The 9,603-nt window shown below is 52.5% G+C and overlaps 2 protein-coding genes and 1 long non-coding RNA gene across 4 annotated transcripts; 2 read left to right on the top strand and 1 right to left on the bottom strand.

Annotated features, from left to right (window-relative positions):
* Window positions 1-670: 670 nt before the first annotated feature.
* LOC138997995 (uncharacterized) lies at window positions 671-8,342 on the bottom strand. The gene is made up of 3 exons (XR_011469059.1): window positions 6,697-8,342; window positions 3,588-3,764; window positions 671-2,980 (listed from the first exon to the last, which is right to left on the bottom strand). It is a non-coding gene; the product is annotated as an uncharacterized lncRNA (long non-coding RNA).
* On the top strand, window positions 1,087-6,123 carry LOC138997994 (tubulin alpha-3 chain). Its single transcript, XM_070400000.1, has 4 exons — window positions 1,087-1,344; window positions 2,463-2,611; window positions 2,877-3,557; window positions 5,826-6,123. The coding sequence occupies exons 1-4, from the start codon at window positions 1,224-1,226 to the stop codon at window positions 6,120-6,122; spliced, it is 1,248 nt and encodes a 415-aa protein (XP_070256101.1). The 5' UTR covers window positions 1,087-1,223; the 3' UTR covers window position 6,123.
* On the top strand, window positions 6,988-9,585 carry THAP7 (THAP domain containing 7). 2 transcript variants are annotated; one of them, XM_070399998.1, is made up of 5 exons: window positions 6,988-7,041; window positions 7,213-7,292; window positions 7,723-7,878; window positions 8,546-8,686; window positions 8,872-9,585. In XM_070399998.1, exons 2-5 carry the CDS (start codon window positions 7,213-7,215, stop codon window positions 9,434-9,436), a joined length of 942 nt encoding a protein of 313 aa, XP_070256099.1. In that variant the 5' UTR covers window positions 6,988-7,041; the 3' UTR covers window positions 9,437-9,585. The 2 variants fall into 2 exon arrangements, with proteins under 2 accessions (XP_070256099.1, XP_070256100.1); XM_070399999.1 differs by lacking the exons at window positions 6,988-7,041; window positions 8,546-8,686 and having other exon boundaries at window positions 7,048-7,292.
* Window positions 9,586-9,603: the final 18 nt, after the last annotated feature.

Below are 9,603 nucleotides of genomic sequence, written 5' to 3'. Positions count from 1 at the left end.
GGACCAATGGCCGCCTGGGCCTTGGCGGGCCTATAAGGGGCAGCGTGCACCGTGCGGCGGTGGCCGTTGGGCGCGCGGGGGCTGTGGTACCGTTTTTCGGTCGAGGAGCGGAGTCCGGCAGCGGCAGAGCTCACCATGGTGAGGCCCTGGGGCTGAGCGGGGGCGTCGTAGGCCCGGCGCACATTGGAAGGACCCTGGGGACAGGCAGCCGGCGGGCTCCCAGGCGGGAGGGTGGACGAAGCCCGCCACGTGAGGCCGCGGCCCTCGGAGAGAGCCCGGGGTGCGGCGGGGGCGGGCCCAGGCGGGGAGAGGGGCCTGGGAGGCCAGCGAAGAGCCAGCCCAGGGGCACCACGAGGCCCGGAGGCCCCTGGACGGCACAGGAGGACGAGGACGCGGGCTCATGCTGAGTTTGTGGGTGGCGGTGACCTCCAGCCAGCGTGAGAGGGGTGTCGGCGAGGGCGGGTAGCTCCCCGGAAACTGTGCCTTAAAGAGCCGGGCGGCAGCTGGGTTGTGGGGGGGCCTGGACTCCTCTATCTCCGAGAGGACAAACCACAGCGCTGAGTTCCTGAACACTGGAGGGCGATTCCCAAACTTCCTGGCCTCGGAACCTCCCTGCACTTGTCCCATTAGAAATTAAAACTAAGAACTGTAAAAATGTTTATTACTTTCAAGCAAGACGGTCACATAAATCACAGATATCCAAGTCTGAACAGCCAGTTTGTCATTTCTTTCCAATACAAACAGGCCGTGAAACAAGCAGCTAGCTAGTTCACAGTTGGCAACTCAAATACACAAGTGCTTTTTCTCAATGCAGCTGTATTTCGGTGTGTGCACAAGGACTTTATATGCACTTTCCACTTTTGTCCCAGTACACAGGGTAGAGATTTAATAGCATTAATTTTGACAATTAGGTTCTGGGACTAACTTTAGCATTTAGCTAAGTGGTTTAGCACCTCAGTTTTCACAGGGATAGGTGGATCACACAAACCTCGTAGAAAATAACATTTGAGAAAGCCTTAGACATTGAAACGCGTATACATGTCTCAAATTATATTTCCATGCCGTACAGTGACAATTGTCTGGAAAACGAATGGATCTCACATTTATGTTCTGTTTCCCAGCGCGAGTGCATTTCTATCCACGTGGGACAGGCCGGTGTCCAGATCGGCAATGCCTGCTGGGAATTATACTGCCTGGAACATGGCATTCAGCCTGACGGGCAAATGCCGAGTGACAAAACCATTGGCGGTGGGGACGACTCGTTCAACACGTTCTTCAGCGAGACTGGGGCTGGCAAGCATGTGCCCAGAGCAGTGTTTGTGGACCTGGAGCCCACCGTGGTTGGTAGGTACTCGGGCAAGCAGGGCGGCTGAGAGAGCCTAGTTAATCCCCAAGGGTTCTCCTTGGAATTCCTCTGCAGAAAGGATGGATGGACACACAGGTAAGCCGTGACCATGTTAGGCGAGAAACTGAAAGGTTAGTGCTTGAAATGTGGGGCTTGGGCTCCTGATTTAGAAAAACCTAACACAGCCCTGACTGGTTTGGCTCAGTGGATAGAGCGTCGGCCTGCGGACTGAAGGGTCCCAGGTTCGATTCCAGTCAAGGGCATGTACCTTGTTGCGGGCACATCCCCAGTAGGGGATGGGCAGGAGGCAGCTGATCAATGTTTCTCTTTCTCTCTCATTGATGTTTCTAACTCTCTATCCCTCTCCCTTCCTCTCTGTAAAAAATCAATAAAATATATTTTTAAAAAAAAAAGAAAGAAAGAAAAGAAAAACCTAACACAGAAAAGGCTTTGCCAGGAGTAAGCTGGGCTTATAACAGATTCATTCGTTCGTGACTGCCTCAGCCCAGGCAGCTGTAGATCCTGCCTGCAGGGCACTCGGCACTCATTCTTCCTTAATGCTGTGCACTCTCTCAGCTGGTGCACAAGAGTCTTAACCTGCGTCTCAGGCATAGAAAGGTAAGTAGAGAACATTCATTGGGTCCCTCCAGATTAGAAGCCTGAGGAGAGCTGCAAAGGCAGACCTGTCAGTGGTCACCCAGAGATGACAGATGTCACCCTAAAGTCTGAGACCAGGCCACACAGGTGCCCTGATAGGACTGCCTGGCAAAAAGCACACTGACCTAGTGACTGTCCAGTATGAAACATTTTTAAAATTATACCATTTGGTGTGAAAGAAATATGCACATGTAGTCTTGTGTGCAGGGGTGAGCGCTCTGTTCTCTTCTTTGGGAACCGGTCAAGCTGGTATTTGTGCCGGGAGTTGAGTTTACCTCCCTAGAGCCATAGATTGCAGATGTGCTCTGTGTATTACGTAGGGCCTCCCTGTGATACACTGCTGCTGTTGACCTACCAGGAACAGCACGTGTTTGGTAGAATTGAACGGTCCCCACATCTGTCCATGCTGGTGAGTTAACAATCATCCTTAAAGGCCATGGCACATGTGTCCTCTTTGTAGATGAAGTGCGCACAGGAACCTACAGGCAGCTCTTCCACCCTGAGCAACTGATCACCGGGAAGGAAGATGCAGCCAATAATTACGCCAGAGGCCATTACACCATCGGCAAGGAGATTGTTGACCTGGTCCTGGACCGGATCCGCAAGTTGGTAAGAAGGTGCTGGGAAGCCTTCCAGGGTTGTTTTGGCAAAACCCAAGGCAGAATCATGAACCCGTGGTCCTCCTTCCTGGTGTGGCTGCAGTGCCTCCATCCATACATCTGTGTCTGCTTTGCCTCCCCTTCCGTGGAATGCATGTGACCTGGGGTGACTGGGATCCATTTAACCTTGTGGAGTCAGAGAAGTGACCTAGGCTTGTGGGAGGTTGGCGGTGTGGCTTCGAAAGGCATTGCTCACGGTCTCTGCTTTCTCTCAGGCGGATCTGTGCACGGGGCTGCAGGGCTTCCTCATCTTCCACAGCTTCGGGGGCGGCACCGGCTCTGGGTTTGCATCTCTGCTTATGGAACGGCTCTCGGTTGACTACGGCAAGAAGTCCAAGCTAGAGTTTGCCATTTACCCAGCCCCCCAGGTGTCCACGGCCGTGGTGGAGCCCTACAACTCCATCCTGACCACCCACACGACCCTGGAGCATTCCGACTGTGCCTTCATGGTGGACAACGAAGCCATCTATGACATATGTCGGCGCAACCTGGACATTGAGCGGCCCACGTACACCAACCTCAATCGTCTGATTGGGCAGATCGTGTCCTCCATCACGGCCTCCCTGCGCTTTGATGGGGCCCTGAACGTGGACTTGACGGAATTCCAGACCAACCTGGTCCCGTACCCCCGCATCCACTTCCCCCTGGCCACCTACGCCCCAGTCATCTCAGCTGAGAAGGCCTACCATGAGCAGCTGTCCGTGGCTGAGATCACCAACGCCTGCTTTGAGCCTGCCAACCAGATGGTCAAGTGTGACCCTCGCCATGGCAAGTACATGGCCTGCTGCATGTTGTACCGGGGGGACGTGGTCCCGAAAGATGTCAACGCGGCCATTGCCACCATCAAGACCAAGCGCACCATCCAGTTTGTGGATTGGTGCCCAACGGGATTTAAGGTAGGACTGGGTGATAACGAGTGGTTTTACCTTTCAGCATGCAGCAGACCCTGCGATGGGAGGCTGCCCTTGTGGAGAATACCCCGTTCCATGGCAGCTGGGCTCTTGGTCATCAGTTAGTGTACCTTTTTAACAGAACAGGAAAATTTCTGAAGGATCGTTGTTCCCATTAGGATGGTGGATTTAGTATGGGAAATGTAGGTTGACCTTGAAATGATTAAAAAAAAATTTTAATAGTAAAATTTTTGTAATAGAAATGTAGGTATTTAAGTCCTCATTCACAATTGGTTTTCTGCATTAGATAAAGCTGTAGACCCCCACATTTGTAAGCCCTCATTTTGGGAATTGCAAGGTCCAGGGTCATGCCAGACTGAAAATCATAAGTAGCAGAAATATATGTCATCTTGTTCCCATTTGGAATAGTTGTAACTTGCCACTGACTACCCACATAATTGAAGGTATCTAGCCCTCTGTCAGCCCCACTTAAGACACTGACACAGATTGTCTTTGAGGAAGTAAATTTTAAGTGATTCATGCAAAAAAAAAAATCATTAAGTCTTAAATAGGTTTGCAGACCGTAGAGGTTTTAGGTATATGTTGAAACCTTGCATTCCAAGTTCTTGAGTGGAGGAAAGTTTCTTTCAGTCACTGTGTCCTTTGGAAAGTAAGGACATCTAAGCCAGCCTTAGCTGGTAGGCATTGTGGGAGTTGCTGTGCCCTGTGCCCAGGTTCATCTCCTAGCTGAGTCTCTGGCTCCTTTGAACCAGTAGGGAGGCTGGTCTGTGAGGAGGTGCAGGAAGTCAAAGCTTCTTCTGTACCCAGGGAAGACAGTCCAACCTCAGATGGACCATGTGAATTCCCATGTTCTTTAACAACCATTTGTTTAGGGATATGGTGTTTTCAAGGAATCATCCATGTTTAAATATGTTTCGTTTTTTTAATTATAGAAACACACATATGTGGGAAAATATTAAAACAAGAATGCTGAAAGACTAAAGTCGTCTTCTCCTTCCCCAGGGCTTTGTCCTTACAGCGATGTTCTGTGCATATTCAATGTGTATTATGCCTCTTGCTATATGGGGGAGGTTCACAGGAAGAGCCTAGCAACATGGGCAAAGAATGAACATTCTTTTCACGTAGGTGACGGACTCAACTTGCTGCACACAGGTGGCCAGAGAAAACCGGAAGCTGGCAGCACTCCCACTAGGAGGGGCCGGTTGGCCCTATCCTTAGAGCCATGGGGCCCCTTGATCAGGGTCAGAACCCCCTGTGCCCTTTACCCTGCCCTCCCCAACTCTTACGGAGAACGGTGTGCCTGGCTGCCACTAACTACTATCTACTCACCAGGGCAGAGATAGGTGACCACCTCAGCACATTCCCAGGCATTTGTCTTCCTCCAGCATTATGTTCCCTAAGTTGTCCAAACCTCTAGTCCAGAGGTCCTCAAACTTTTAAAACAGGGGGCCAGTTCACTGTCCCTCAGACCGTTGGAGGGCCGGACTATAGTTTAAAAAAAAATTAAGAACAAATTCCTATGCACACAGCAGTGGCAAAAACACCCGGCGGGCCGGATAAATGTTTTCGGCGGGCCGCAGTTTGAGGACCCCTGCTAGTCTATTTATTACTCTATAGGTATTTCTAAGCATAAATACATAGAATTCAACTTATTTTTTTACCAAATATACAATACAATATACCTTGGATATACCTTGGATATATTTGTATGCCAGGACAGATTTATCATTCTTTTTCATAATCATATATAGTGTTTTACTATATGGGCGTGTAACAAATGATGGTCATTTGTTTCCAATTTTGCCATTACAAACAGTGCTTTAAATTAAATACAGAGAAGTCTTTATACATATAGCTTTGTGTTCTTGTGTGAGTAAATACAAACAGTGAAAGTATATGATTAGCCCTGGCCAGATAGCTAAGTAGGTTAGAGCAGAGTCCCTATATGCCAAGGTTGCAGGTTCAATCCCCAGTCAGGGCACATACAAGAATCAACCAATGAAATACATAGATAATTAGAACAATAAATTGATGTTTCTCTCTTGCGCCCTGCCTCTAACACCAGTCAAAAGAAATTTATAAAGAAGTAAACAGTTAAAGGATATTAACTGTTGACAGATATTGCCAAAAACTAATGTACCAGTTTCTACAGGGCTTCATTTAACCTGGGCCCACAGCTCCAGTTTTGAAAAACAAGCTACCATTTCTGAGGCCACAATACAAACTTCACTCTATTTTCTCCTTCTCTGGCAGGTGGGCATCAACTACCAGCCCCCCACCGTCGTCCCTGGAGGAGACCTGGCCAAGGTGCAGCGGGCTGTGTGCATGCTGAGCAACACCACCGCCATCGCCGAGGCCTGGGCCCGCCTGGACCATAAGTTCGATCTCATGTATGCAAAGCGAGCCTTTGTGCACTGGTATGTGGGGGAGGGCATGGAGGAAGGGGAGTTCTCCGAGGCCCGGGAGGACCTGGCAGCTCTGGAGAAAGATTATGAAGAGGTGGGCGTGGATTCCGTGGAAGCTGAGGCTGAAGAAGGGGAAGAATACTGAATGGGAGAGTTGTGCTGGCACCTATCCCTTTGTATCCCCCACACACACACTGTAACATTACAATATGTTTACCTATTAAAGTTTCTGTATTGAAGCATCATCTATCCCTTGTGCTGCACTTTGACAAAATTCCCCATCCAGATACCTGCCTTTTTCCAAGTGGATTTGTAGGGGAAAGCATTTCCTTTCAAACTGAAAAACTATGCACGTTTAATTACCGTGTTACTCCCAGAAAGGGCTTCAAAAAGCACAGCTGAGGAAATGAAGAAAAAGTGCTTCAATTATTTTAAATTTAAACATTCTTAAATCCTTCGTTCCATACTTCATGTTTGGAAAATGGAATAGTAACCCGTTTTTTTCTGAGCTGCAGAGTGGCTGTTTTTACCGTCTTGTGGGAGGGGCCAGGGAGGCAGCCCCAAGCAACACAAACCCAATTTCTGACCTCCCTTTCCAGGAAGGCCCTTAGCTTTTCCCTTTCAGGGCCCTGACGGAAGTCGCTAGCACAGAGCCTCTGCCCATCACATTTCCCAAAACGCAATCACTGCCCACTGCCCGCCCTTCCAATTAGAGGCACCTCTCCAGAAGTGAGCACTGGTTTTTGTCAGGTTTGAACTCGAGTCCAGGCTCATTTTCGTTGAAGTTTCTCTTTCAATCGGGGCCTCCGCGAATGCATAGTGCGGCCCCAGGGCACTACCGGTCGACAGCCAATAGGCACAAAAGGGCAAAGGCGAGGGGCCGACTTTGCGATGACGAAGGCGTACGGGGAGCCTAGAACGAATCGTTCACAGTTGCGACCCCACGCTCCCACCGCTTCCGGGATCAGACCCGCCCCTCGGACGAGCGTTCCGTATTTCCCAGTCTCTATGGTACCAACTTCCGCCTTCTCGCGAGACTCCGGCGGCTCAGCAATGGCGAGACCGTGAGTGCCGCTGACGGGAGCCCGGAGAAAGGGCTGGGAAGGGGTTCGGGCGAGATCAGGCAGTGGGAGACTCGGCAAGACAGGGCCGCCTGAACCGGAGCGGCGGCTGGGGGCTCGAGGCCCCTACGGGCCGGACAGCCACCCGCGACCAAGCTCCCGCCTCTTCCCCAGATGCCGCGTCACTGCTCCGCCGCCGGCTGCTGCACTCGGGATACGCGCGAGACGCGCAATCGCGGCATCTCCTTCCACAGGTCAGCGCGCGTGCGTGCTGGCTCACGCCGGTTGACGTGCGCATGTGCCCTTTCTGCTGGCGCGAAGCCACACTTGCACATGCGCGTTCTCTGTTTGGGGCGAAGCTTGAACTTGTGGGTGGGTGGGAAGGGGTGAAGCGGGCAATCTAGGAGGAATTGAGTCCGGACGGGAAAGGAAGGACGCACCTCCTCCACCCTTGAATTCTCTGCTCTGCGACTCTTACCTACTAGATGACGCTGAGCACATTGTGCCTCTTTTTGAGGCCTCAGATTCCGCGTCTGTGCTCTGGTGGACGGTGCTTCCCTGTTAGGGTTGAAGGGCGGTCTCCTGGCAGCATGTGCAGGGCCAGCTCTTCCCATCTTGGGAACGTAGGCAGCATAGCCCCAGGGCTTCAGGAAGCCTGCGGCTCACAGGTTTGTGGCTCCACAGACTTCCCAAAAAGGACAACCCAAGGCGAGGCTTGTGGCTGGCCAATTGCCAGAGGCTGGACCCCAGCGGCCAGGGCCTATGGGACCCAGCATCCGAGTACATCTACTTCTGCTCCAAACACTTCGAGGAGAACTGCTTTGAGCTGGTGGGAATCAGGTGAGCCTCCTTGCCAGCCAGCATTGGGGTATCTTCAGGGCCCGATGGGGAGATTCCTGAATCACCTGGCACAAAAACAGGAAGACCTGGTTTCGGGGATCGCTGTCTCTTCCCAGCTCTGTACCTCAGTTTCCTCTTCCAGCAGATGAGGACAGTAAGACCCACCCCCTGGGGATGGCTGTGCCAGTGACACAAGAGGAAAACATTAGCTTTTCCAGCAGGAGTTCCTTAGAACCCCAGTCCTCCCACCAGGTCCACAAATGAAATACAGTGGGGCCTTGACTTACAAGTGTCCCGACTAACGAGTTTTTTTGAGATACCAGCTGTCTCTTGGCCGATTTTTTGCATCGAGTTGATAGAGTAATTTGAGTTAACGAGCTCCCTAATGAGCTCGGTCTCGGAACGAATTAAACTCGTAAGTCAAGGCCCCACTGTAATTCATTTTGGCTGGTCAACCCAGTTCTGGTGGAGCCTTTCCACACACCTTAACTTGGAGGGATCCTGCAGGGAAGAGATTGGTGTAACTCTGCCTTCTCCAAACTAACTTTGCTAGCACTGGAGAGCCTGCTGCAGGGTGCTGGAGGGCATGCTCACTCTGATCCCCTGCAGGTCAGCTGGGGGTGGCAGTGCTCATTCTCCATCTCATCCAGGTTGCTTTCCCCAACAGTGGGTATCACAGGCTGAAGGAGGGGGCAGTTCCCACGATATTTGAGTCTTTCACCAAGTTGCGCCGGACAACCAAGACCAAGGGGCACAGTTACCCACCTGGTCCCCCCGATGTCAGCCGGCTCAGGCGATGCAGGAAGCGGTATGTGCTATGGGTGGGGGTTGCCCCACTCACCCCAATTTTGAGGGACTGGGCTTTAGAGTGTCAACCAGCAGCAGTGATGGACAGGGTCCTGAGCCTATGGAGTGGGCTGATGCTCCTGTTCAGGGGGGCTGGTGAAGTGGGGTCTGGCAAGCCCTTAGCCTGACCTGTCACTCTCCCCACAGCTGCTCTGAGGGCCGAGGACCCACAACTCCTTTTTCTCCACCTCCACCTGCTGAGGTCACCTGCTTTCCTGTGGAAGAGGCCTCGGCACCTGCTGCTTTGCCAGCCTCCCCTACTGGGAGACTGGAGCCTGGCCTCAGCAGTCCCTTCTCAGACCTCCTGGGGCCTCTGGGTGCCCAAGCAGATGAAGCAGGCTGCAGCGCCCAGCCCTCACCGGAGCGGGAGCCAGAGCGGCAGCCGTCCCCTCTCGAGCCGCGGCCTGTCTCACCCTCAGCCTACATGCTGCGCCTCCCACCACCCGCTGGAGCCTACATCCAGAATGAGCACAGCTACCAGGTGGGCAGTGCCCTGCTCTGGAAGCGGAGGGCTGAGGCTGCACTCGATGCCCTGGACAAGGCCCAGCGCCAGCTGCAGGCCTGCAAGCGACGGGAGCAGCGACTGCGGCTGCGGCTCACCAAGCTACAGCAGGAGAGGGCGCGGGAGAAGCGGGCACAGGCAGATGCCCGCCAGACTCTGAAGGAACATGTGCAGGACTTTGCCATGCAGCTGAGCAGCAGCATGACCTGAGTGAGGGGCCACTGGACCCACAGCTGATGGGGGGCTGCCTGTCAGGGCTCCAGCCACTTCCTCAGAATTCACCTGGAAAGGGACCTGCTTTGAGCTGCATCCACCAGACCTACCAGATGCCATAATAAAGTGGGTTCTAGTAGGCCCTATATCTGGTTCAGCTGAGG

This window comes from Myotis yumanensis, unplaced genomic scaffold (genome assembly GCF_028538775.1).
Source record: "Myotis yumanensis isolate MYYU_CA2020_CCGP unplaced genomic scaffold, mMyoYum1.0.hap1 SCAF_19, whole genome shotgun sequence".
Lineage (NCBI taxonomy): Eukaryota > Metazoa > Chordata > Mammalia > Chiroptera > Vespertilionidae > Myotis > Myotis yumanensis.
Note: the sequence above shows the minus strand (reverse complement) of the source record. Positions and strands in the feature narration are given on the sequence as shown.